Source organism: Ornithorhynchus anatinus, chromosome X4, assembly GCF_004115215.2.
Source record: "Ornithorhynchus anatinus isolate Pmale09 chromosome X4, mOrnAna1.pri.v4, whole genome shotgun sequence".
NCBI classification, from domain to species: domain Eukaryota; kingdom Metazoa; phylum Chordata; class Mammalia; order Monotremata; family Ornithorhynchidae; genus Ornithorhynchus; species Ornithorhynchus anatinus.
This window is the reverse complement of record NC_041752.1, coordinates 3248289-3276112: the sequence shown is the minus strand read 5'-3', so window position 1 is coordinate 3276112 and position 27824 is coordinate 3248289. Positions and strand designations below refer to the sequence as shown.

The window sequence follows — 27824 nt, the reverse complement described above, 5'->3', positions numbered from 1 at the left end:
ACAGATGAGCAAACTAAGGCACAGAGAAGTTTTGCGATTTGCCCAAGGTCACACAGCATGCAAGTGGTAAAGCTGGGACCCCCAAGAAACTGACAGGTTAAAGGGAAACTGCTCTCAAGGTATAATTGCATAATGATATTAAAATTATTAAGTGCAAATTGCTAGGGTAGTTACAATCGGGCCCCTTCTCACACAGGATCCATAGCCTGAGTAGGCATCTCTTCCTCAGTGTACAGAGAAACCAAGGCCCAGAGAAGCAAAGCGACTTTTTCGGGGGCACACAGCAGGCCAGAGGCGGAGCCGGGATGAGGACCCGGATCTCCGACCCCTGGTTTTGTGCTCGTTCTTGATTGAATGTTGATATCCTTACAGGGCTATGGCAGGTCCAACCGAAGAGCCAGGCCGGGTCCACTTCCCTTTTCCTTTCACACCGTACCCGATTCAAGAAAGCTTCATGGCAGAGCTGTACCGGGTCTTGGAGGCTGGCAAGATCGGGATATTTGAGAGTCCAACCGGAACTGTGAGTGTTAACCTCGGGACGTGGGAACCTTCTGCCTCAGGGCGGCTGAGAGACCTGGGGGAATCCTGTCACCTCCCTTCCACTTAATCTTCACATTCTCTCTTTGTGCTTATTCATTCATTCATTCAGTTGTATTTATTGAGCGCTTACTGCGTGCAGGGCACTGTACTAAGCGCTTGGAAGAGTACAACACAATAATAAGCAGTCAGATTCCCTGCCCACAGTGAGCTTACAATCTAGAGGTGGGGAGACAGACGTTAAATAAATTATAGATATAATAATTATGGTATTTGTTAAGTGTTTATGCCAAGCATTGTTCATAAGTGAACATAAGTGCTTAGGGGCTGGGAGGGGGGATGAGAAAAGGGAGCAAGTCAGGGCGATGCAGAAGGGAATGGGAGAGAGAGAGGAAAGGGGGGTTTAGCGAAGGCCTCTTGGAGGAGATGGGCCCTCAATAAGACTTCAAAGGAGGGGAGAGTCATTGTCCGTCGGATTTGAGGAGGGAGGGAGTTCCAGACCAGAGGCAGGACGTGGGCCAGGGGTCAGCGGCCAGATAGGCGAGACTGAGGCACAGTGAGAAAGTTAGCATTTAGAGGAACAAAGTGGGTGGGCTGGGTTGTAGTAGGAGAGTAGCAAGGTGAGATAGGCGGAGGCATTATCTATCCTGTATTGTATTATTCAATTAAATGTCCTACCAACTATATAAAAAAAACTCTGGATTACTCAGGTGAGCCGGCTTTGACTAACAGAAGAAACTCTGCCCGTCAACCACCATCCCCTACTAGTGATAGAAGAAGCGTTAGTAGTAAATTAACTCGTCTCTGCCGTACCCACTCAGACACAACACAGTGAAGTTTTTCTTCCACAGGTGACACAGAAAGGAGCAGAGGACTATGTTCAGGGCAGTGTACTAAGCACTTGGGAGAGTCCACTAAAGCTGTTAGATCTGATCTCTGCCCTCAAGGACCTTACAGCGTAGCCAACTTTGGTGCCAAGCAAGCACTGAGGTCAAAATAGAAAATAGAATTGAAGTGGCGATGAGAATGTGAAGAGCTAAGGACCCTCCTCACAGGCCTGTCTAGGATGAGGAACAATAATTATAATCATTAGCTGTGGTATTTGTTAAGTACTTACTTTGTGCCGGGCTCTGGACTAAGAGCTGGGGTGGATACAAGCAAATCAAGTTGGACCCAGTTCCTGCCCCTCGTGGGGCTCATAGTCTTGATTCCCTCTTTTACAAATGAGGGAACAGAGGCACAGAGATGTGAAGTGAGTTGCCCAGGGCCACTCAGCAGACAAGAGGAGGAGTCAGGATTAGAATCCAGGGCCTTTTGACTCCCAGCCCATGCTCTATGCACTATACAGTGCTGCTTACAGTAATAATAATAATAATAATAAATAGTATTTAAGTGCTTACTGGGGCAGATACAGGGGTATCAGGTTCTCCCATGTGGGGCTCACACTTTTAATCCCCATTTTACAGATGAGGTAACCGAGGCACAGAGAAGTGAAGCGACTTGCCCAAGGCCACATAGCAGACAATAATAACACTAGCACTAATAATAGTAACATTTGTATACTCCTTTTCTTTCAAAATGTCATGGATTTTTGTGGGCGGGGCCATCTGTCTCCCCAGGGAAAATCTCTAAGTCTCATCTGTGGGGCCCTGTCCTGGCTCCGGGACTTTGAGACGAAAAAGAAGCAGGAAGAGGCCCGGCTCCTGGAGGCTGGAAACAACCCACCAGATGACCACGGTGACCAGCCCTCTGGCCCAGGGACCTCAGCGGGGGAACCCGACTGGATCACCCAATTTGTGCAAAAGAAGGAAGAGAGGGAGCTGGTGGAGAGACTGAAGGTAGGTGTGTGTCTGGGGGAAGCGGGGAGGCGGGGGACCTCCACCTGCCCTTGGAGGTATGAGAAGGGAGGGGAGCCTTAGGGATTTGCCCTTTATTTTTTTTATGGTATTTGTTTTGCGCTCTTACTATGTGCCAGGTACTGAACTAAGAGCTGGAGTAGATACACGATAGGTCGGATCCAGACTCTGTCCCATATAATAGGACTCGGTCATAATCCCCAGAGAAGTGAAGTGACTTGCCCGAGGTCCCACAGCACAAAAGTGGCAGATCTGGGATTGAGAACCCTGTCCCATTCACTAGGATTAGGGAGTAGGGGGGAGAACTGGTATTGACTCTCCATTTTATAGTTGAGGAAACTGAGGTTCTGAGACGGTAAGTAACTTGCCCAAGGTCACACAGCAGGCAAGTGGCAGAGCCAGGATTAGGATCCAAGTCCTCCGACTCCCAGGGCCATTTTCCTCTTAGGCCTCACTGCTTCCCAGTTTACCCGCAGCTTGATGCCGCCGCTTTCACTGCCTCCTCCTTGTCTCCTCTCCCTGCTGCTCATGCCAGCTGCATCTCCTCTGAAGCTACCATTTTGCAGCTGCCATCAAAGGCTTGGCCCTCAGGCCCTGGCACTGAGTGGGACGGGCAGCTGTTTTGAAATGCCAGGGACCCGGGAGCCTCATGGAGACCCCACGCCGAGGCCTCCCGGCTGTGGTGTTTGGCACCAGTAAGCACTTAGCAAATACCATAGTGAATAAACAATAATAATGGTAGCTTAATAAATACCTAATGAACAAATAATAGTATAACACAACTATTATTACTCTTTGTTCCCGATGGTATTTGTTATAAGACTATTCTTATTATGGTTTTTGTTCAGTGCTTGCTAGGTGCCAAGCATTGTTCTAAGAACTGGGGTAGAGACAAGTTTGGACACAGTCCCCATCCCATATGGAACTCACAGTCTAAGTAGGATAATGAAAATATAATTTTGTTAGTAGTAGTAGTAATCCAGCTGCTAGGTTGCTGCTGTTATGGGTCCCGGCCCGCTCCTCCGGCCCTGGGCCTCTGGAGAGCGTGGCTACGGGGCACAGAGCTTTAGAAGCTCAGGAAGAAAGGGGAGGCCTGAGCCGCTTCCCCAGGTTGGGCCAATCCAACCAGGCGGGTAGGAGCCCCCTGGGACAGCCTCATTCCCCTCTCCCCACCCCCATACCTGTCTCCTCCAGGACGAGCAGGCCAGGAGGAAGAAGCGAGAGGAGCGCTTCTTACAGATCCGCCACAACGCCCAGCTCAAATACGCGGCCAAGAGGGTGGTGAGTTGAATCCCGCGGAGCGGCCGGGGGTCTGGGTAGCTCACTGTAGTTCCTCAGGGGGCTCTTCCTCTCTCCCCCTCCCCCTGACGCCCCGGGTGGCAGGATGCCAGCCTGCTGGACCTCTCTCACCCTCCCCATCCCCTGCCCGCCCCCGGTCAGAGACAGGAAGACGATGAGACCGAACGTCTCCTCCGCCTCAGCAAGGAGATGGTGGCGGCCGAGGGCGGCGAGCAGCTGGAGCCTGGGGAGGAGGATCTGATCCTGGCTGAGTACGAGAGCGACGAGGAGAAGAAAAACACCAGCAGGTAAAACGGCCACTGGACTCGACTCTTTCTCCAGAGCCTAGCGCGTCATAAGTAGGGGTTTATTAAGCCCTTATTATAGGAAAATTCCTTCCAAAGCCGGGCCTTCCCCAGGGCAGATCCAACCAGTGTCCATCTCTCTTAGCCTAGGGGAAGAGGATGACGACCTGGAAGAAGAGCATGTGACCAAGGTGAGAATCAGGTGGCCCGGAGCTCCCTCTCCTCCCGAGAACTGACCTGGAGGGGCAGAGCCGACGGGGTGAAGGAAGGAGACTGGCTTCTGCCACCCGGGCCTCGTGTCCTCCTGGAGGCGGCCCCGGGTCGAGGGTCTGGTGGGTCGAGGAGGGGTCTTTGAGGCCGACTTCCCTGGGCCTTGTGGGGAAGCCGGGACTGGGCAGGGGGACCACCGAGAGCCCCCTCTCTGCCCCCCCTCCGCCCAGATCTACTACTGCAGCCGCACGCACTCTCAGCTGGCCCAGTTTGTCCACGAGGTGCAGAGGAGTCCCTTCGGCAAGGAGACCCGGCTCGTATCACTCGGCTCCCGGCAGGTGAGTGGCGGTGGACGGGTGGGGCCGGGGAGGGGGGGCCCCAACCTCTGATTTGCTGAAACCTCGGGGATGGCGAGAGGCCTCCTCGGCGGCATACCGCATTCTCTTATGATGCTGCAGGCGCTGGGATTTGCGGGGAGAAGCTTGGATTATCAGGAAAAGAAAACAGGGCCTGTGCCCCCGCCCCATCGGCCTGCCTCACTTTACCCCCGCCTCTCCAGGCCGCGCCCTCAGCCAGACTCCCCTAGGATCCCGGAGGGGGGCATGCAGTTGTGAATGTGTGGGATACAGAGCCAGGCATTGGCAGGGCAGTGTAATCAAAGATATTTCAATCAGTCAGTCAGTCATATTTATTGAGTGCTTACTGTGTGCACAGCACTGTTTTAAACACTTGGGAGAGTACAATATAACATAAGCAGATATAATCCCTGCTGACAATGAGTTTACAGTCTAGAGGGGAGTGCTGACTGTGTGCAGAGCATTGTACTAAGCGCTTGCACTGTACTGAACACGGGAGCCACGGGAGCAGAGACGTATGAGCAGATGAGGTGTTTATAGCAACCGTCTATCTCCCTCTTTACACTGTAAGCTCATAGTAGGCAGGGACTATATCTGCCAACTGTGTTGTCCTCTCCCCAGCGCTTAGTCCAGTGCTCTGCACGCAGTAATCACTCAATAAATACCATTGCCTGAATTCCCCTGAGGCCTAACCGCGTCCACCTCTCTGACCCCCTCCCCACCCTACCTGGTGTATCCTCACGCAGAGCCTTTGTGTCAATGAAGATGTGAGACGGCTGGGATCTATGCAGCTCATCAACGACCGCTGCATGGAGCTGCAGAGAAATAAGCAAGGTACGCCCACCCCTCGCACCCCCTAACCTGAGACCAGGGCTGCCTGGATCACAGTAGGAGCTGGATCACGGTGGGTAGCATCAGAGCCGTGGTGGGACATGAGGCCTAATGGATAGAGCCCCCGGCCTGAGAGTCAGGAGGACCTGGGTTCTAATCCCGGCTCCGCTGCTTGTCTGCTGTGTGAACTTGAGCAAATCACTCACTTCTCTGGGCCCTCTGTAAAATGGGGATTAAAAGTGTGAGTCCCATATGGGTCAGGGACAGTGTCCAGTCCAATTTGCTGGTGTCCACCTCCACACCCAGTGTAGTGCCTGTCACACAATAAGTTCTTAACAAATACCACGGTTATTATTACAGTTGTTATAATCATCATCCCCTTGCCCGCTCCCCTTATGGAGGTCAAGGCCAGGATGTACCTGGCCCCCATCAGTACCCGCTGGGAGCCCCTCTCTGGACACCCACTCACCAGCCTTCTCCCCTCTGTGCCCTCAGCGAGGAAGAACCCGGAGGAGGAGGAAAAGGAGGAGCAGGCAGAGGAGACGGGGAAAGCGAGGAAAAAGAGGAAGCGGGAGAGCCGGGCCACCTGCCCCTTCTATTCCTACGAGCAGATGCAGTTGCTCCGTGACAAAGTCCTAGTGGAGGTGAAGGATATCGAGCAACTGGTGGCTCTGGGGCAAGAGAGCCACGCCTGCCCCTATTACGGGAGCCGCTATGCCATCCCCGCCGCCCAGGTGAGCCCACGTAGGGGACCCCGCCCTCCCCGAGCCCGGGCCTTAGCTGGCAGCATCCCCAAGGGATTTTTTGGCTGCACTGAACTGTACTGCCGTGCCCACCCCTCAGTCGACTGGGCCCTGTGCCTCTCCTCCCGCTTTCATCACCCCAGCAGTCCTGGCTGTCGTTCTCTTAGCCTTGGGCCGTACTCTGACCCCGGGTGCCACTTGCAGAGCATAGCTCTGCGCACCCTCTGGGCTCAGAGGGTGCCCCCTGCCCAATCAGTCCTGGTTCTCCCTCAGCTGGTGGTGCTGCCCTACCAGATGCTGCTGCACTCAGCCACCCGACGGGCAGCGGGCATCCAGCTTCAGGACCAGGTGGTCATCATCGACGAGGCCCACAACCTCATCGATACCATCACTGCCATCCACAGCGCCGAGGTCAATGGGGCCCAGGTAGGTCGGGGGAAGCCGGGGGCTGGGAGTTGTTCTCGCCGCCTGCTCGGGGACCCTGTTGGCACAGAGCTGGCCCCCGAGGAGCTCACTCTGAATTAATAGCATTTGTGGGGCACCCACTTGGGGAGGTGCACTGCACTTAAGTGGTTGGGAAGGACAGAATAAAGAAAAGGAGATGCCCCCGCCCACAGCGAACTCGTACTCTAACCAGGGTGGCGGACATAATCATATTTCTTGCGTACTTACAGTGTGCAGAGCACTGTCCTAAGTGCTTGGGAGAGTACGATATAATCAGAGTTGGTTCCCTGCCCCCAGCAAGTTTATAGTCTAGAGGACATAAAAATATTCACCACTACAGAGGTCAAAGTAAAGAATTGAGCGCACCTTTATAAGTCTCGAAGAGGGGTGTGGCTAAATTCACAAGTGTTCAAATTGGCTGAGGGGACGACATGCCTCGGGATGCTGGGAAGTCGGTCGGGGAGAGCATGACGGATTTCAGGAGGAATTTGGATGTGGAGAAAACCACTTCAGCCATTCTCCATTTTCTTCCACTTCCTGCCAGGCGTGGGAAGTCCCGAGCGGAGGCGTCTGGTAGCGAGAGGGGTTCCACCCAGTAACGGAGATTCAGAAAGTCTTAGACCTCCTCGGACCACAGGGAGGGGTGGCCAGTGGGCTGCTGATTCCCAGTGGCTGGCCTTTTGCCCTGGCCAAGGTGAAGTCGGTGGAGGACAGGCAGGACTCTCAGGGCTGCCTCCCCTATTAGAGTGGAAGCTCTTTCAGGTCTCTTGTTTGGTACTTCCGAAGCGCTCAGTACAGCGCATTGTACCCAGTAGGCGCTCAATAAATACAACTACAAGGTTGACTGACTGACACTTGAGCCCAGGCTCTCTCCCGAGGTCCAGTGGGGCAGGGGACTCAAACTACCTGCCAGGGTTGTGCCTAGTCCTCTCCTCCATTAACTGGCTCCCTCGTGGGTTTTGCCCTTCTCTGCAGGGGTTCTGCTCCAGAGGTTCAGGTATTGACCCCTTTGTCTCTCTCAGCTGATTTCTCTTTCTCCCCAGCTGTGCCAGGCATACTCCCAGCTGCTTCAGTACCTGGAACGATACAGGTGAGCACCCCTTCTCCCCCCTCCCCCCAATCCTCCCCCTCGGGTTCATCTGCTTAAGGGTGGGTGACCTCTGGCCAAAGTAGAGTTAGCTGTCACTGGTCTCTGTCCACCTGAAATTCCAACTCTATTCAATTAATCAGTTGTATTTACTGAACGTTTACTGGGTACAAAGTACTGGAGCAAGGGCTTGGAAGAGTACAGTATAACAGAGTTGGGGAGCACGTGCCCTGCCCACAAAGAGCTTCAGTCTAGAGGGGAGACAGACATTAATTTAAATAAATTACAGTATATACGTAAGTGCTGTGGGGCTGAATAAAAGGGGACAAATCCTAGTGCACCCAACTGCTCCCATCTGTCCGCTGGAGAAACCAAAGATGAACTAGGGGTGAGCAAAAGGGGGCTTTAGGTCAGACAGCATAGTGGAAAGAGAAGGAAGGGTCAGGGAACCCACATTCTGATCCCGCTTCCATCACTTGCCTGCTATGTGACCTCGGGCAAGTCACTTGACTCCCTGGACCTCATCGAGGAAGTGGGGATTCAAAGCCTGTTCTCCCTCTCCCCGGGCCCCATGTAGGACAGGGACTATGTCCGACCTGATGATTTTATCTCCAGCATTTAGTGCATTGCTTGGTACATAGTAAGCACTTAACCAGTACCACAGTTATCATTTTATACCTGATCCTGCTTTCCCCCCTCTAGTGCCCACAACCAGCAACAGTTCAGGAGAAGGGTAGCGTCTAATTTCCCCCCAAACCTCCCTCTGAGCCTCAGACCAGTGAGGCGAAGGAAGCTGGGGGAGGCGACCGAGGAATTTTGAGTTCCCAAGCAGTTCTGGGGTGGGGGGATAGATGGTTCTGAGCCCTGGGATCCTGACCACCGGCCTACGATCTGACGCTTTGGGCTCTTCCCCAGGAAGCGACTGAAAGCCAAAAACCTTATGTACATCAAGCAGATCCTGTACCTGCTGGAGAAGTTCGTGGCCGTGCTGGGGGGTAAGAGTCAGTAGCCCCGTCGGGGCCCCTGGACTCCCGGGCTGGTGGGCCCCTTCTGCCCACGGGACTGGCCTCTAGCAAGGTGTGCTAGGCCGAGAAGGGATGGCAGTGTCGGCTTTCTGCAAGCCCTCTGGTAGCCTCTCAGACAGAAAGGGGCCTAGGAGGCCTCTTGATAGGAGGGCTAGACTGGCCCCGGGACGCCCGGACCCTGTGCCCCACCTGTTCTGCCCCCCGACTCACCAGCTGGCCTGACAATGATTTCTCATCGCGAGATGCCATCTCAGTGTGGGAGCTGGTCTGAACTGGCTCCAGCCTGCAGGTTCCGGCCAAACCCTGGTCTGCAGCTGGGGCTGAGGGTGGCCCCGGGGTTGTCACGGGGTCGACCCGGTGCCCCCTGGCTCCCTCCAGCTCTCCGGGCGGGGGCTCCCTCTATCGTGTCGGGGGTTTGGTTCTGCCTTCCAGGGAATGTGAAGCAGAATCCCAACACTCAGACCCTCTCGCAGACAGGTGAGTAGGGCAGACTGCCAAAGGGAGGATTTGGGATGGGGGGGCGGCATGCTGAGATCTGCAGGTGGGACTGGGTCTCAGAGAGCCCCTCGCTTCCCTCTCCCCACCGCCAGGAACAGAATTGAAGACCATCAACGACTTCCTGTTCCAGAGCCAGATTGACAACATTAATCTCTTCAAGGTAAAAATTGCCATTCCTTCCCCTTCCCTCTTCCTCTGGCCCCCTAGGACTGTGCATGAACCCCAGAGGGACTCTCCAGGCTGGCCCTCCTCCTCCTCTTCCTTTCTTTCCTCCCTCCTCACTTTCCTTTCTCTCACACCCAGATAGCCTTGACTGGCCTCCCCCTGAGGGGGGAAATTATGATCTAGTTGAAATTGGGGCTCTTCCTGCCTCTGACCAATTCTCACCTCCACCCCCAGCCCCATGGGCGGGAGTGGGTAGAGTTTGGAGAGCGGGAAACCGGTTAGGGACTGGGATGCCGACAACTGTGGTGGCCACGATAGGGAGGTGACAGGAGCCGGTGGTCGGGTTCCACAGGTGCAGCGCTACTGCAACAGGAGCATGGTCAGCCGCAAGGTTGGTGCGCCCCCTCCCCACTCCCTCCCGGGCTGACCCTGTCCCACTCCAGACTGCCCCCGGAGAGGGGCACACCTCCAGCGCAGCAGGCCGCGCACACCCCGGCCCAGACTTCCACTTGGCCAATCCCGCAGGGAACCTCCTGGAGGATTCAGGAGCCCCTGGAAGCAGAGGGAATGAGGATGGAACCCCCTCCCTCCTCCCACCCCACCCCCCAGCAGCCCGATCCCCTCCTCACACCCCCACCCGTCACCCCCACCTCAGCTGTTCGGCTTCACCGAGCGGTACGGTGCAGTCTCCGTGGCCCCCTCCTCCTCCTCGGAGCAACCCAAGCTGGCTGGCTTTCACCATTTCCTGCAGAGCCTGAAGGCTGGGCCCAGTGAGTCCGGGAGAGGGGCGCAGGGAGGGAGAGAGGGAGGGTGGGCCACACCCCCTCTCCGCCAAGAACGGGCACGGCCATCTTCCGGACGGAGTGTCCTCCTCACCCCTTCCCTCCCCGCAGCGACTCCCCAGCCTACCGAAGAGGGTGAGAATGGGCCGCCCAGGCCGGCCTCCCCACTGATGCACATCGAAGGCTTCCTCGCCGCCCTCACCACGGCCAACCAGGACGGCAGAATCATCCTGAACCATCAGAGTGAGTCAGGACTGGGGCATCTCCCACCCAAACACATACCCCCTCCTCTGACACCCCCAGGGCAGAGAGGGCTCACCCCAACTCTCTGGGTTACAGGGATGGGCAAGGATGCCCAATAGGATCTCTCTCTTCCCCAGAAGATGCAGGGCCACACAGCATCCCCCAGGGGCGGGTGGTCTCTGCCTCTAGAGTTTCTGCTCCAGGGGAGAAAAAACAATTTTCTCTCACCACCCCCCTCCCCTGCAGGCAGCCTGAGCCTGAGCAGCCTCAAGTTCCTGCTGCTGAACCCCGCCGTGCATTTCGCCCAGGTGGTGAGAGAATGTCGGGCGGTGATCATCGCTGGGGGTACCATGCAGCCGGTGAGAGGCCGGGCCCGGTCACCTTCACCCCTCTCCCCACCCCCGGGGACCCCAAGCCCTCCTCTCTCTGATTCTCTTCACCATGTCCACTGCCCGGCCTTTGGAGCCCCGACCCGCAGCATCGTCCAAGCTGGCAGGATGAGGGAAGACTCCAGTCCCAAGCAGGTCCAAGGCACTGCCAGCCCAGGGGCTTCCGGGAATTGTACTCGGCTTAGCCGAGGAGCTGTTGCTCATGTTCCGAACTATCGCCCCAAAGCAGCTCTACCCCAGCTGCCAAGCTCCGAGACCACCCCCCTGAGTCCAAAGCACGCTTACCTGGGCCCGGGGAAGGGGTGTCAGAGGGGCTGCCCCCCATTTTAGCTCTGGGCAGGACCCAGCTGAGTGCACCAAGTAGTACTGCTTGGAGCATCCATGGAGTCGGGGCTGGGGCAGGGAGCTATCATGATGGGTCTGGGTGTGTCTTGGGAGAACAGCGTGAGGTCCTCCCATTCCTTGCCATCTCCCTTCTTCCTTTTCCCCATTCCATGGCTCCTCCTCCCTCACCAGACCCCCTTCAACCCCCAGCCCCCCCGGCCCCCAACCCCAGGGCTCACAGGACCCTTCCCACAGGTGGCTGACTTCCGGGAGCAGCTGCTGGCCTGTGCTGGAGTTGGCGCCGAGCGGGTGGTGGAGTTCGCTTGCGGTGAGTGTCTGGGTCCTGGGAACCGGTTGACCCAGAGCTGGGGGCAGAGCGTGGCCCGGGCCACAGTGCTAGCCCAGGGTCCTTCTTCTCATCAGCCGCTGCCATCCCACATGCCCTGTGCCAGGGTCAGAGCTTGTGGACTCTACTGGCCCCATGATATGAAGAGAATCAGCCTGGGCTGCCCTTCTCCCCCTGTGCCCCATCTCCAGTGCCTCCATCTCCTTAAGCAGACCCCCTTGGCCTGTGAAGAGCAGTCTCCTCTCATGGCCCTCCCAACTGCTCCCCCTCCCCGCCACAGGTCACGTGATCCCCCCGGACAACATCCTGCCCCTCGTCCTCTGCAGCGGACCCTCCAACCAGCCTCTGGAGTTCACCTACCAGAAGCGAGAGCTGCCCCAGATGGTTTGTTCCCTGCCTGCTGAGGAGCTGGAAGGGAGATAATAACAACAATAGTTACTGGCACTTGCTAAGGATTTAATATGTTCTAAGGGGTAGGATAGATACGAGTTAATCAGGTTGGACACAGTCCCTGTTCCATGTGGGGCTCACAGTCTAAGTAGGAGGGAGTAGGATTTAATCCCCATTTTACAGATGAGGTAACTGAGTCACAGAGGAGGTAAGTGAATTAACCGAGGTCACGCAGCAGACAAGTGGTGGAGCCGGGATTAGAACCCAGGTCCTTCGGACTCCCAGGCCTATGCTGGGAGTTGTTAAGCACAGAGTGTGTGCCAAGCACTGTACTAGGCACTGGGGATGAAACAAGATAACCAGCTGGCACACAGTGCTCCCCTGGTTCTATTTGAAACAGCCAGACTCAGAGAGGGGGAACAAGAACCTCGATGCCCACTCCAGCCCGGCTTCTCCCTCCTCTGCCGGTCATCCCCGCCCTGGACAGCCCCGACCCGGGGACGGATGGCCGGGACGGGTAGGGGCAAGGAGATGCCTTCTGTCTTCTCTCCAGATGGACGAAACCGGCCGCATCCTCTTCAACTTGTGCAACGTAGTGCCCGGGGGCGTCGTCTGCTTCTTCCCCTCATATGAGTACCAGCGCCAGGTGCAGGCCCGCTGGGAGCACAGCGGACTTCTGGCCCGACTGGGCATCAAGAAGAAAGTGAGGGTTCTTTTCCCCTATTACCACCCCCCGACTCACCCCGTGATCGGCCACATCCTACCGTCCTGAGAGGGACGCTGCAGGGAGACTTTGAGCCTGGACTCCATCCTCCCATTTCAGACTTGCTCTCCCCTCTTACACCCCCTCTCCTTGAGGCAAAGTTTCCTTCCCTTCCCCTGAACTCTGGGCCTCTGCTCTTCCCAACAAGCCCAGAACATCTTCCAGGCCGGGAATCATTTTCAAAACTGCCTAGGACCAACATCAATGCTTAGTAAAGTGCCTGGCACATAAGTGCTTAACAAATACCATTATTATCATCAATGGTATTTATTAAGCATTTACTGTGTACCAGAACACTGTTCAAAGTGCTTGAGAAAACAGTTGGTAGACATAGTCCCTGCCCACAATGAATTTACAATCTAGAGAGGACGATCATGGATTGTAAACTCCTTAAGGCAGGAACCAATGTCTTGTACTTGGACTGTACTCACCCAAGCAACTGTAGAGCACACTCCACCCTCTGGGTGTCCAGTACAGTTAATCTCCTGTCCCCATTTTAGTTGTCTTCTACAGTCTCAACTCCTTACTTTCCCTCTGCCCTACTGAGCCAGCTCCTCTCTTTCCCACTTCCTCCACCTTGCTGTGTCTTCTGCCCGCAGCGACTCCCCTCACCCAAACCTCCGCTGACCGAGGCGCAGGGGGAGAAGGGAGAAGCCGGGCCGTCCCCAAGGGCCTCCACACAGTTAATGCCTTGCCCTTATCCCAGGTCTTTCAGGAGCCCAAGAAAGCAAGCCAGGTGGAGAAAGTGTTGGCTGACTATTCCAAATGCATCCAGGTAAGAGATGCCCGTGGGGTTATTATGAGTAAGCATTCCCCTCAGGGTGGGACTCTGGGGCTATAGGGGGAGAGAAACATAAGGCACTTACCGATCCTGGAACCAGTAGTCCCATGTCTCTCCCAGCACTGTAGTCAGCCTGGCAGTGCCATGACCGGAGCCCTGCTCCTCTCCGTGGTGGGAGGGAAAATGAGCGAAGGGATCAACTTCTCCGATGACCTGGGCCGGTAAGCGACAGCCCCTTCCCCCCGCGTTGAGGGCCGGGCTTCTGGATCCGGCCAGGTCACCTCAGCCTCTGGCCAGTTAAGGACAGAGGCTGAGCATCCCCGGTTGTAGGGGTAGGGTGGTCGGGGTGCACGGGTTGGTTTAGGGGAAGTACCGCGGTTCAGAGTTCACTCGATCTCCTCCCTGCCCTGGCAGGTGTGTGGTCATGGTGGGCATGCCCTACCCCAACATCAAGTCTCCTGAACTGCAGGAAAAGATGGCATACTTGGACCAGACCCTGGTGAGTGTCTGGCGCCCGTGCTGTTCCTCCCCGGGAGAGCCCGTGCCCCCCAAGGGAAGTGGCTCGGGTGGGGTAGGGGTGGCGAGGGCCGGCTGTCCAGAGATAGCTCACGTCCCATGTCTCCACCGCTCAGCCCCGAGGCCCAGGCCAGGCCCCCGGGAAAGCCCTGATCGAGAACACATGTATGAGAGCCGTAAACCAGTCAATAGGTAAGGTGGCCGAGGGCGCCGGGGAAGACGGGAAGGGCCTGGGATGTTCTCTGCTCGTTCCCCTTGGGGAGAGGAGTCGGGGGACACGGCTGAGATCCGCTCCCTCTACCCATAGGCCGGGCCATCCGCCACCAACACGACTTTGCCAGCATCGTGCTCCTGGACCAGCGCTACGCCCGCCCGGCCATCCTGGCCAAGATGCCCGGCTGGATCCGGGGCCGCGTGGAGGTCAAGGCCGCCTTCGGCCCGGCCTTCGCAATGCTGCGCAAGGTGAGGCCCCATCCCCTCCACGAACCCCGCTGAGGCCACGCCCCGACCCCCCCCCCCATCCCCGCGTTTCCTGTCTCCCCAGTTCCACCGTGAGAAGAGGGCTGGCCCTTCCTGACGGAGACCGACAGCTCCCCGCTCCGACCCCGCCTCTGCCCCCCCCGGGGCCTGATCCCAGCCATGCCCAGTGTGAGGCGGAGAGAGTGGGGCCTCGGCCTCCTCAGACCAGCCCCCACAGCAGGGGAAAGCAGAGGCATGGGGTAATGACTCAAGGAGCAAGAGGGAGAAGGCACCCCCGTCCCGTCTCCATCAGCTGAAGCTGGGGATCCTAGCCAGCATCCCTCACTCACGTTTCTACCTCCCGGGCTGGCTCCGGCAGCAGTGCTGGTAAGAGCCATGAGGCTTCTCTGAGCAGGGCCTTTTGAGGGGGACCTCCGCCACGCTTTCACATTCAGCCCCCCAACTCCTATGCCCCGTCTCCCCTCTCCTCCCGGCAGCGGGGTCCTGCCCACCGTGGCCCCGGCCTAGGAGGGACTTACTGTGTTGTCGGAGTCAGGCCCTGGACACCCCCCTCAATGGTGCCTGGTGAGGCATCGCCATGGGGGCTCGGGGTAGCCAGGCCCCGCTCAATAAATAGGCAGCTGGTACCTGTGAACCAATGCGTCTTTATTGACTCTTGCTACAGTTCCACCTGTGAGAGCAGGCCGTGGGGGAGAACGCAAAAGCTCTGGACCCCATCCCCCAGCTTCCCCACTCCCCGCAAAACTACACCTTGATGGGGCAGATTCCAGACAGGCTTGCTGCACCCTGACCAGGGCAGGGTGGCAGTCGGGGGGGGCCCTGCTAGGGTTCCCAGTCGTCCTCCCCCTCCTCCTCTCCAGGCAGCTGCTGCGGGGGCGGTGGGGGCGGGATGGAGTCCGACATGCGGGAGAAGGCCCCCCCGGGCCCCTCACTGCCCCCCGCCGCGGGCCCCTTCCCGGAGATTCCTGCAAAGGAATGGGAGCCTTGATCGCGGCAGGCCCGGTACCCCCCCCGCCACCCACCGGACGGCCCACGCCCCGCGGCGGAGCTCAACCTACCTTTGCGCCTCATGAGCAGCTTGTTGAAGAGGTCAGACATCAGGTCCCCGCTTTGGCCCGTGGCTCTCACTGCAAGGGCGACGGGCAGGCGGCACTGAGACCCCCGCCCACCTCCGCCCCGGATACAGGGGGTGGGGATGGGGTGGGATGAGAGTTCCAGAAAACTTGTTGGGAGCGGGGAGGAGAACAACTGCAGTCCCCAGGATCTATCTGCTTTTGTCCCTGCTCTGGCTCGAGGGAGGTGTTGGAAACCAAGGGAAAAAACCCAAGCTCACAGGGCAGAGTTCCCAAAATGGGCAGAAATCCCACACCCAGAGGACAATGGGACAAACCTTTCTCCCGTTTAAATTGTTAGCCCCATGCGGGCAGGGAATGTGTCTGTTGTATTTTACAGTGCTCTGCGTACAGTAAGTGCTCAATAAATATGATTGACTGACAACCTGTTTCTCTTATATCTACTCCAGCGCTTAATACAGTACCTGGCACCTAGTAAGCACTAAACACATACCATTAAAAAAAAAAAACAAACTTTACCAGTTTCCCTTTCAGGAGCAAAGATTCGGCCCCCTGGCCGTCACGGGGCCGGGTGACAGACTGTAGGAGCTGCCCCCAGCCCCAAGTGTGTGTGTGTGTGTGTGTGATGGTGGGGAGGGGGGCTGGAGTCCTCACCCTGCTCCTGCTCCTTCTGCTTCTTCTTCTCCAGCTTGCGCTCCTTGACGCTGCGCAGCCTGGCCTTCCCGATGCCCCCGGCCTGACGGATGGCCTCCAGCAGCGTGGCCCGCCCGCTGGATGGGTCCACCACCTCCTTGGGAGCCCCCTGGACCGGTCCTGGGGAGCCAAGGGGTTGAGATGGGAGGCCGAGCCCTGGGCCAGGGCTCCTTGAGCCACTCCTCGGCACACCCCGGCCAGGAAGGTGCTCTTCGGAGTGGGAGACTGAGGCAGGGAGCCAGTCAGGGACAGGGAGAGTTGTGTAGCAAACAGGAGCCCTGCCAGCATGGAGCCCATGACACTCCCAGCATCCCCCATGTCCCAGACTCAGTCTGCCCCACCCCAAGCAGCCGTACCTGATGTCGATGCACTGCTACCTGCCCCATCAGCCGCCTGGGCGGGGGTGGCCGGCGCCTGGGGCAGTGGGGGCGGAGGGGGGGCACTGGCCAGGACCACGGGGGCCGGAGGGGGTGGCGGCGGGGGCGGCGGGGGCGGGGGAGGTGGTGCTAGAGGAGTCAAGGCCCCATCCTCCAGCTCTGAAAACAGACAGGGCGAGAGCTCAGTGCCTAGCGGCCCAGCGGCGGTCAGCCCGGGGGCCGGCTGGGAGCCGGGGGAACAGAGCTGAGGCATCTGCCGGGCCCACCTGGTCTGCAGGGCTCGGCCAGCTCGGCCGCGAAGGAGGGAAGATCCGGGATGGCCCCGGGGGCGGAAGGCGCAATGCCCGGGCCCAGGTCCGCGCTGTACATCAGATCGTCGGCGATGCCCGGCAGGTCAGGCAGGTAGGATGGCACGTCGATCTCGGGCACCTGGCCCAGGTCCGGCACGTAGAAATAATTCTCAGCCACCTGTGGAGGGGAGGGAGGTTGGGGGTGAGCCCGGGCCGGACAGAGAGGGGACTCCGGGCGGACGCTGGCAGGAGGAGCTTGATGGAAATGGAGGGCACTGGGGACTTGGCAGGGAAGGGAGGCCAAGGGGAGAGAGGGCAAGCCTCGATTCTAATGGCGGCTCCACTACCTTCCTGCTGGACGACCTTGGACAAGTCACTCCACTTCCCTGTGCCTCTGCTTCCTCGTCTGTAAAATGGGAATGAAATCCCTGCCCTCCCTCCCCTTTAGACCAGAAGCTCCATGAGGAAAGTGAACAGGGTCTGGCCTAATAGCAACCCCAAGCTCAGCAGTGCTTGGCACATAGTATGCATTTAACTACCTCTTGTTGGGGAGGAGTAGGGAACATATGGGGGACACCAGTATATATGTACATATCTGATTTGTTTATATCAATGTCTGTCTCCCCCTCTAGATTATAAATTCATTCCGGGCAGGGAACATGTCTGATATACTGTGCTCTCCCAAGCAGTTGGTACAGTGCTCTGCACGCAGTAAGCGCTCAATAAATACGAGTGACTGATGCCAGCCTCCCCCACCATCCCCCGGGGCTCCAGGGTGTCCCCCTCGGCTCACCTGCCGCTCCAGCTGTTCTCGCTTGCTGATGGAGAGCGGGGCATCGAACAGCTTCTCCTCCGTCTCCGCTCCGAGCGCCGTGTGCGTCTTGGTCACGGCTCCGGCCAGCGGGTCCAGGAACACGTACTTCTTGTACCTGGGGGCATCCGGGGCCACTCTGGGGAGGGGTGGAGCGCCCGGCCCCCTCCTCCCTGCTCGCCCCTCCGAAGGGTCAGGGCAGAAGGGTCCCCGACAAACCCCACGACCCCCTCGTCCCTGCTGACCCCACCTTTAACTTCCTGCCTCCCCCGTAAGCCCATCTCCCCCTGACCCTCCCACCGCCACGCCCCAGGGCACCGCCCGGACGTACAGGTTCTCGGTGGTGTTGAACAGCAAGAGGGAGCTGAGGGAGCTGATGTTTCCGGGTAAGCTTCCCAGTCCCTCCTCGGCCTCATCATCGGGCTGGGCCTTGGTGCTCACACACACGGGGAAATACTTCAGCTTCTCCTGGACCCCGGGGCCGGAGAGGGGAGGAAGAGAATGTACCGTGGCACCAGGAGCTGACTTCACCCCCTTGCCAGGGGGCATCCCGCTTTCTCCTGCCCTCCCCGTACTCCAGAACAGCTGCCACTCCCCCAGTGCCTTCTGTGAAGGGGTCAGACCTGCAGGGCCTTCTCATCCAGGGCGGGATGCTTGCTCAGGATCCGGTGCCGGGGGGGACGTCTCTGGGCCCCGGGGTCCCGGGCGCCCGCGAAGATGGACCTGTAGTCCTGCAGGTGTTCCGGGGCCGGGTACTTGGCACTGGAGAACACCTGAGGGATGTCACACACCTGGGAACCTCTGCCCCTCGAGGCTGGGCTCGGCAACTGGGGGCCGCCCCCGGAGGTGGAGGGGGCATACGAGGTGCCCAGTTGGGGAGCCAGTGCCACATGGCAGGGGGACACGGGCCACACAACATGGCCCTACTGAAGCAAGTGGCAGGGGGGGGGGGCAGAGGGTGCCAAGGGGCCAGGGTGAGGGCACAGGGGTGGCTCTACTACCTTAATGGCCTTCTTGCTGCCCTTGATCTTCTCGATCTTGGCCTGGGCCAGTGACACTCGCTCCCCGATGGCCTGCAGCTGCGTCCGAGTTGTCTCCACATGCTGGGAGATTCTACCCCAAAGCCAACACTTCCAATGACTGTCCGCCCTACCTGCTTCTACCCCATACCCCCAGTCCGAGGAGAAATAATTAGGGCATTTACTGAGTACTTACTATGTGCCAAGCACTCTATCATATCCCTCTGTACTAGGGTGCATTTGCTTGCATCCGTCCTAGCGCTTAAAACAGTGCCTGGCACACACTGCTTAAAAGCCACAATTATCATTATTATTATTATTATTATTATTACACTCCCAAGCATTTAATACAGTGCTCTGCCCACTCTATCCATCCTTTTTTTTCTTTAATGGTATTTGTTACATGCTTCCTATGTGCCAGGCACTGTATTAAGCGCTGAGGTAGACACTAGCTAATATCTAATCAGGTTGAACACATTTTATTTCCCACATAGGGTTCCCATTCTTAACCCCCATTTTATAGATAAGAGAGGCACAGAGAAGTGAAGTGACTTTTCCCATAGCAGACCAGTGGTGGAGCCGGCATTAGAACCCAGCTCCTTCTGACTCTCAAGCCCAAGCTCTATCCACTAGGCCATGCTGCTTCTCTACAGACTGACTACCCCAGCTGCCTGCTGTATGATTTCAGGCAAGTCACTTCTCTGTGACTCATTTTCCTCCTCTGTAAAATGGGGATTAAAGAGATTGGAAGACCCCTGTCGGATTGTATTTTTATCTACCCCAACGCCTAGCACAGTGCTCGACCTATACTAAGCACTTAAAGTACCCCAATTATTCTTGTAATTACTATTGATTCCAGAGGAAATCAAAGCACACTCCAATCTGGCCTCCATCCAACCTACGATCCCTGCAAACAGCAGTGTGGCCTTGGGGTAAAAGCCCAGGCCTGGGCGGCAGAGGACCCGGGTTCTAATACTGGCTCCATCACATACCTGCTGTGTGACGCTGGGCAAGTCACTTCTCCATGCCTCAGTTTCCTCAATTACAAAATGGGGATTTACTATGTTTTCCCTCCTACTTAGACGGTGAACCCCAAGTGGGACAGGGACTGAGTCTGACTTAACTTGTATCTACCCCAGCATTTAGAACAGTGCTCGATACATAGTAAGCTCTTAACAAGTACCGTAACCAAAACCCAGGTGGCAGTGGGAAAGGAAGGAGGCCCCATAGCCCAGAGAGGATGAATGCCTTTTCAGATATCTCATAGCAAGGGACCACTTCCCTTTCCCTTATCCCAGTTTACAGGCAGAAGCCCCTGATTTTGAGCGGCAGAGGGCAGCTGGCCTCTGCCCATCCTGCTCCCCTCAACCTGAACCCAGCACCCCTCCTTCTCCTTCCCCCAATCTCTACCCCCAGCTGGGGAAAGATCATTAGGAAGAACCTGCTAATTATGCAGGCAGCTGATTGAAAGTGCAGAACCTGAATCCCCTCTGGGTGCTAATCAGCACAGAGAAAGGAGGTGGGGATGGGGAGCAGGAGGTGTGGATGGATTTTCAAAATGATACCTCACTATTTCCCCATGATTTGGGGGAGAGGGGTCCCATTACCAGTTTCTGGGTCCCTCTGGCCCAGTTTGGGGGGGGCTGAAGCTGAGGGGAGACCAAGCTACGGAGCTGCTAAACCCCTTCCACCAATCACCCAGCGAGGGCAGGGAGTCAGAGGGGGCACTGGGAGAAGAGACCCCCTTATAGAATCTGTCCACCAGCTGGCCTGGGGGTCGGGAGGGCCTGGATTCTAATCCTGGTACCACTACGGTACCAGGTTCTGGTCCCTGTTGCATCATCTTGGGCAAGTCACTTCATTTCTCTGGGCCTCAGTTTCCTTATGTGGAAAATGGGGATTCACCCAGCTGGGATGAGCACAGACCAGTTCTCACAGGCGGCTCCAGGAGGAGTTTGGACATATCCTTTTTTTTTATATATATATATAATTTAAGCGCTTACAATGTGTCAAGCACTGTCGTTAAGTGCTGGGGTCAGTACAAGTCAATCAGGTTGGACACAATCCCTTCTAGACTGTGAGCTTGTTGTGAGCAGGGAAAATGTCTGTTATTCTTACATATATAGTATAATATTGTTATATTATACTCTCCCAAGTGCTTAGTACAGTGCTCTGCAAACCTCAAGTGCTCGATAAATACGATTGACTGACTTCCAGTGAAGCAGTGTTGCCTAGTGGATCGAGTATGGGCTTGGAAGTCAGAAGGACCTGGGTTCTAGTACTGGCTTCGCCACTTGTCTGTTGTGAGAGCTTGGGCAAGTCACTTAACCTCTCTGGACCTCGGCTACCTCATCTGTAAAATGGGGATTAAGACCGTGAGCCCCACATGGGTCCAACCTGATTGCCTTGTGTCTACTCCAGCACTTAGTCCAGAGCCTGACACATAGTAAACGTTTAACAAATATCATAAAAAAAAAAAAAATGACTTGCTCACTGCTACCCACAGCAGGCAGGTGACCGAGTCAGGACTCAAACCCAGATCCCCCGAATGCTAATCCCGGGCTCCTTCTGCAGGGCTGCACTGCGATGAGTCCCAGTGGGTGGGGGGCGGAGGGAGAACGGGCAGGAAGCTAGGTCGATTTGTACATTCCAAGCGTTTAGTACAGTGCTCTGCACATAGTAAGTGCTCAATAAATACTATTGAATGAATAGGCCGGACTTGCCCCCGGCCTCCAAGGCTGGCCGGTCTTCCCACTTACCTGCTGAAGATGTCCCCTGAGACTTTCTGGAGATACTGCAGGGTGTCAGCTACCTGCTGGACGGCCTCTTCCCGCCGCAGGTCCGGCTGGATCAGGGGGACCGAGTAGGCCTGGCCTTCCAGGAAGTGGAGCTGAGTGGTCACCGCTGCTGCAGTCGCCATGGGGCCTGCTGGGGGGAGGAGTGAGAGGTGAGGATGGGGGACAGAGCCAGGGGCTGGAGGCAAAGACCCAGAGGAGGAGCGGAGGGGTCACCCCTTTTCCTCTGGCCCTCTCTGAGACTCACGTGCCCCTCACGCTAAGTGAGACAACCCTCCCCTTGCTCTCAGGCAACGGAGTTACCCTCATCCTCCTCTAGACCCATTATGCGCAGGGACTCTGGTGGTGTTATTATTATGGGATTTAAGTGCTTACTATGTGCCAAGCACTGGGGTATGAGGTTGTCCCACGAGGGACTCACAGTCTTCATCCCCGTTTTACAGATGAGGGAACTGAGGCCCAGAGAAGTTAAGTGGCTGGCCCAACATCACACAGCAGACAAGTCAGGGATTAGAATCCACATCCTCTGACTCCCAAGCCCGTGCTCTTTCCACTAAGCCACGCTGATTCTCCCAAGCGCTTAGTACAGTGCTCTGCACACAGTAAGCACTCAGAAAATATAACTGACTTAAGTTGGAGGTGACAGAGATGGGAGCGGGGAGGCTTCAGCGACCTCCCCTTCAGTCAGGACTTCTTTCCACCTCCCCACCCCAGCCCGGCTGAGGCCGAAGGAGTCATGGGTGGAGGGGGGAGAACAGAAAGAGGTCCCATGAGTGGGAAGGTAAGGGACAGAGTCTATTTATACTGGGTTTAATTAACTCCTCTCCCTGGTGTCAACGAGCAGCAATCACGCTGCAGACGGCCTGATTTGACTGGCAAGAGGCAACACCGGGCGGAATATCAAGGCTGCCGGTCCCCTATAAATAGGACTAATCACCAGCCTGAAGCCGGAAGGCAGTGAGGAAATCCATTAATGAGGCTAGGCTCCCAGACCCCCCGGTCCTCGGGGGGCAATCGGGCCAGGATCAGGAGCTGGGCAGGGGATCAATGTGGCTCTGGAGGGCAAGAGCCTCCGGCTGGTTTAAGGTGCTCTGTGACCTCGGGAAAGAATCTTGGCCTCTCTGAACCTCAGGAGGCTCCCCGGTGTCAGGGTGCGGGACAGTGACCCCTCGGCAAGAATTGGAGGGATATTTGCTGCTCCCCCCAATCCCGTAGACTCTCTTCCTGCCCCTTTCCCCTCCAGCCAATTTCAAATTCAAGAGAAGTAGTGTGGCGTAAAGGATAGAGCACAGGCCTGGGACTGAGAAGGAGCTGGGTTCTAATCGTGGCTCTGCCATCTGTCTTCTGTGTGACCGGGGCAAGTCGCTTCACTTCTCTGGGCCTCAGTTACCTCGTCTATATAAGGGGGATCAAAACTGTGAGCCCTGGGTGGGACAGGGACTGTGTCCAACCTGATTAGCTTGTATCTAACCCAGTGCTTAGTAGAGTGTCTGGCACATATTAAGCACTTAATAAATACCATAAAAAAAAGATGTCCCTCCTCTCTAGTTCCTCTCCCTGGCACTGGCACACCCAGTGGTGTATACCCACACACCCTGGTACATTCACACTCCCACCCTCGTATACACACAATGCCAGTATGGCATACGTAATGATGTATACCCACACACGCACACTAAGACATTCAGACATTCAGACGCACACCCACGTATGCAGTCTGGTGCACACAAAACCTTATACACATACACTTTGTGACCCTGGCCAAATCACTTTCTCTGGGCTTCAGCTACCTCAGCTGGAAAACAGATATTGAGACTGGGAGCCCCAGGTGGAAGAAGGGACTGTGTCCAAGCCGATTTGCTTGTATCCATCCCAGTGCTTAGTACAGTGCCTGGCACATAGCAAGCGCTTAACAAATACCATTTTCATTATTATTATTATAATGGTATTTGTTGTGCCATGTGCCTAGCACTGGAGGGGGATACAAGGTAATTAGGTTGTCCCACATGGGGCTCACAATCTTAATCCCCACTTTACAAATGAGGGAACTGAGGCTCAGAGAAGTGAAGTGACTTGCCCCAAGTCACACAGCTGACAAGTGGCAGAGCCGGGATTAGAACCCACGACCTCTGACTCCCAAGCCCGGGCTCTTTCCACTGAGCCACGTTGCTTCTCTTTTATATTATTATGCTTATTATATTAACTTAGACTGTGAGCCCATCATTGGGCAGGGACTGTCTCTATCTTTTGCCAAATTGTACATTCCAAGTGCTTAGTACAGTGCTCTGCACATAGTAAGCGCTCAATAAATACTATCGAATAAACTAATATATAATACGAGGACAGTGGTGGTCTGTCACATATGGAGGGCAGCGACAAGGTCATGGGTTCTAATCCTGCCTCTGCCACTTGTCTGCAGGGTGATCGGGTAGCAGCGTGGCTCAGTGGAAAGAGCCCGGGCTTGGGAGTCCGAGGTCATGGGTTCGAATTCCGCCTCTGCCGCTTGTCAGCTGGGTGACTGTGGGCAAGTCACTTCACTTCTCTGTGCCTCAGTTACCTCATCTGGAAAGTGGGGATTAAGACTGTGAGCCTCACGTGGGACAACCTGATTGCTCTGTATCTCCCCCAGCGCTTAGAACAGCGCTCTGCACATAGTAAGTGCTTAACAAACACCAACATTATTATATGGAGGGCAGTGACAAGGCCATGGGTTCTAATCCTAGAAGCAGCGTGGCGCAGTGGAAAGAGCACGGGCTTTGGAGTCAGGGCTTATGAGTTCGAATCCCAGCTCTGCCACTTGTCAGCTGTGTGACTGTGGGCAAGTCACTTAACTTCTCTGTGCCTCAGTTCCCTCATCTGTAAAATGAGGATTAAGACTGTGAGCCCCACGTGGGACAACCTGATGACCCTGTATTACCCCAGCGCTTAGAACAGTGCTCTGCACATAGTAAGCGCTTAACAAATACCAACATTATTATTAATCCTGCCTCTGCCACTTGTCTGCAGGGTGATCTTGGGCAAGTCACTTCTCTGGGCCTCAGTTCCCTCATCTGCAAAATGGGGATGGAGACTGTGCTCCCCCCGTGGGACAGGGGCTGCCTTCAAACTGGATTTCCTTGCATCCACCCCGAGTTAATATGCAATTATTATTATATTAGCCGACGTACTACGTGCCAGGCGCTTTACTGTTTATTCCTGTGGCACTGCCAGCCTGGCACACAAAGGGATATACACAGCCCGGTGGATGCACACACTGCCAGCCTGGCACCCAGAGAGGGGTGTGCACACACACACACACACACACACACACACACACACACACACGCTGTGCCCGGCTGGCCCCCCCTCCCCCGCCGGGCTTCACTTCCCCCTAGGCCGCAGCCTGTGCTGGCGTAGATTGGCCAAACCCCACCCGGCCTCCGCCCGAGCCTGCGACCCCGTGGGGCCTCGGTCCCGATCCAGACCGGTCTGAACCGGTCCGGTCCGGTGTCGTCCAGTCCAGTCCTGCAGCCCCAGCTCCGCAGCGGCTCCTCACCTGACTCCTCCGCCCGGCCACGCCCCCTTACGTCACCCCGACATCAGGCCACGCCCTCCTGGAGGCCACGCCCCCTCACGCTGCCCTGCCCCACGCCCCTTTACGTCGCCCTGCCCCTGGTCACGCCCCCTTACGTCGCCCCGGCAACAGGCCACGCCCTTCCTGGAGGCCACGCCCCTTACGTGCGTCACTCTCCCTTCCTCCAGGCCCCGCCCCCCACCCGGCCCCCTCCCCGTCGCCGACGCCGCTTCTGGGTCCTAGCGCCCCCCCTCTTTATCCTAGTGTTGGTATTTGTTAAGCGCTTACTACGTACAGAGCACTGTTCTAAGCGCTGGGGGAGATAAAGGGTCATCGGGTTGTCCCACGCGAGGCTCACAGTCTTCATCCCCCTTTTACAGATGAGGGAACTGAGGCCCAGAGAAGTGAGGTGACTCGCCCCCAGTCACACAGCTGACAATAATGATAATAATGTTGGTATTTGTTAAGCGCTTACTATGTGCAGAACACTGTTCTAAGCGCTGGGGGAGATACAGGCACATCAGGTTGTCCCACGTGAGGCTCACAGTCTTCATCCCCATTTTACAGATGAGGGAACTGAGGCCCAGAGAAGTGAAGTAATAATAATAATAATGTTGGTATTTGTTAAGCACTTACTATGTGCCGAGCACTGTTCTAAGCGCTGGGGGAGATACAGGGACGTCAGGTTGTCCCACGTGAGGCTCACAGGCTTCATCCCCATTTTACAGATGAGGGAACAGAGGCCCAGAGAAGTGAAGTAATAATAATAATAATGTTGGTATTTGTTAAGCGCTTACTATGTGCCGAGCACTGTTCTAAGCGCTGGGGGAGATATAGGGTCAGAATGTTGTCCTACGTGAGGTGACTTGGCCACAGTCACACAGCTGACAAGGGACAGAGGCTGGATTCGAATCCATGACCTCTGACTCCCAAGCCCGGCCTCTTTCCACTGAGCCGCACTAGCCCCTCCTGCCCCCCTCACCCCCCCCCCCGGACACCCCCCCCCCGACCTCTTCCACCCTTCAGCCCACTCCACTATTTGTTAAGCGCTTACTCTGGGCCAAGCACGGTGCTAAGCGTTAAGTAGAAGGGTGGTGGTGTTAATAATTCAATACTACTACTACTCTCCCGGCTCTGCCACTTGTCAGCTGTGTGACCGTGGGCAAGTCACTTCACTTCTCTGGGCCTCAGTGACCTCATCTGGAAAATGGGGATGAAGACTGTGAGCCCCACGTGGGACAACCTGATGACCCTGTATCTCCCCCAGCGCTTAGAATAGTGCTCGGCACATAGTAATCGCTTAACAAATACCAACATTATTATTAGAAGGGTGGTACTTGTTAATAATTCAATACTACTACTACTATCCCGGCTCTGCCACTTGTCAGCTGTGTGACTGTGGGCGAGTCACTTCACTTCTCTGTGCCTCAGTTCCCTCATCTGGAAAATGGGGGTTAAGACTGTGAGCCTCACGTGGGACAACCTGACGACCCTGTATCTACCCCAGCGCTTAGAACAGTGCTCTGCACTGCAGTGAAGGCAGTCCCTATCCCACGTGGGGCTCACAGTCTCAATCCCCATTTTACAGATGAGTTAACTGAGGCCCAGAGAAGTGAAGTGACTTGTCCAAGATCACACGGCAGACAAGTGGCAGAGCAGGATTAGAACCATGACCTTCTCACTGCCCTCCATATGTGACAGACCACCACTCTCCCCATCTTCAAACCCTTATTAAATCACATCTCCATGAGACCTTCTCCAACGAAGCTCGCACCTCCCCTCCTCTCACTCCCTTTGTGTCGCCCTGACTTGCTTCTTTCATTACCTTATGAGAAGTAGCGTGGCTCAGTGGAAAGAGCCCGGGCTTGGGAGTCAGAGGTCATGGGTTCGAATCCCGGCTCTGCCACTTGTCAGCTGGGTGGCTGTGGGCAAGTCACATCACTTCTCTGTGCCTCAATTACCTCGTCTGTAAAATGGCGATGAAGACTGTGAGCCCCACGTGGGACAACCTGATGACCCTGTATCTACCCCAGCGCTTGGAACAGTGCTCAGCACACAGTAAACACTTAGCAAATACCAACATTATTATTAACCCCCTTCCCAGCCCCACAGCACTTATGTCCCTATCTGTAATATATTTATTTATATTAATGTCTGACTGCCCTTTAGACTGTATTCTTGCTGTAGGCGGGGAATATGCCTATTTATTGTTATTATTGTACTGTCCCAAATTTAAATTCTCCACTCTCCCCAATGCACCTTAATCCCAAATTATGAGTGCAAGGAGATTAAGAACCAGATTGAAAACTTCAACAGGCAGAGACAGGTGGAAATTGGGTCTTTATAACCCATGGCGGGTTAAGGAGATGAACAATTATCCCCCCCCCCCCCACCCAAATTGGCAGATGTAGAAAGCCCAACCGGATCATTCAGGCCCCCAAATATCCACCTGGGGGGCTCGAGGGGAGTTCACTGCATAAACTGCTTTGGCTGCTTTTAAAGAAGAAAACACATAATTGCCCAATTGTTCCCCTTTCCGTGAAATGCTCAGATTGTCCCCCCTCGGTCCCAAACCACTCTGACCCCCCGAGATGGCCAGTGGGGTGTGAGTGAGGTTGAAGCGAAGAGCAGGAAATGGAGGGAAACAGGAGGGAAGGTGAAAAACAGGACACAGACCTCGGCTTTTGTTTTTCCAGTCTTGGCTCCTCCCACATCTTAAGGAAAAGGATGAGGGAGAAGGAGGAGGAGAAGTGAAGGGTCTCCATAGGAGGGAGTTTGCAATTATTCAGCTGGCTATTTTAAGACAAACCTGTGTTGTTTATGACTCAAAACAGCCCCACAACCTCATCTTGGCTTTGTAGAAA

At 55.9% G+C, this 27824-nt stretch overlaps 2 protein-coding genes across 5 annotated transcripts; one reads left to right on the top strand and one right to left on the bottom strand.

Moving 5' to 3' along the window:
- Positions 1-24: 24 nt before the first annotated feature.
- On the top strand, positions 25-14983 carry DDX11 (DEAD/H-box helicase 11). The gene is made up of 27 exons (XM_039910694.1): positions 25-119; positions 373-520; positions 2157-2375; positions 3588-3674; positions 3834-3979; positions 4122-4167; positions 4417-4524; positions 5289-5376; positions 5869-6107; positions 6390-6542; positions 7604-7650; positions 8563-8642; positions 9105-9149; positions 9263-9330; positions 9688-9726; positions 9991-10105; positions 10229-10360; positions 10607-10719; positions 11329-11401; positions 11700-11803; positions 12363-12512; positions 13279-13347; positions 13474-13574; positions 13768-13852; positions 13986-14061; positions 14177-14331; positions 14414-14983. The coding sequence occupies exons 2-27, from the start codon at positions 377-379 to the stop codon at positions 14444-14446; spliced, it is 2715 nt and encodes a 904-aa protein (XP_039766628.1). The 5' UTR covers positions 25-119; positions 373-376; the 3' UTR covers positions 14447-14983.
- On the bottom strand, positions 14974-25042 carry WASHC1 (WASH complex subunit 1). Of its 4 annotated transcripts, none has more exons than XM_029054533.2 (11): positions 24943-25042; positions 21372-21540; positions 18595-18706; positions 18217-18366; positions 17925-18061; positions 17576-17711; positions 16759-16960; positions 16472-16651; positions 16077-16235; positions 15408-15476; positions 14974-15314 (listed from the first exon to the last, which is right to left on the bottom strand). In XM_029054533.2, exons 2-11 carry the CDS (start codon positions 21530-21532, stop codon positions 15172-15174), a joined length of 1449 nt encoding a protein of 482 aa, XP_028910366.1. In that variant the 5' UTR covers positions 21533-21540; positions 24943-25042; the 3' UTR covers positions 14974-15171. The 4 variants fall into 4 exon arrangements, with proteins under 4 accessions (XP_028910366.1, XP_028910367.1, XP_028910369.1 ...); XM_029054534.2 differs by having other exon boundaries at positions 21372-21537; XM_029054536.1 differs by lacking the exon at positions 24943-25042 and adding an exon at positions 24872-24936.
- Positions 25043-27824: the final 2782 nt, after the last annotated feature.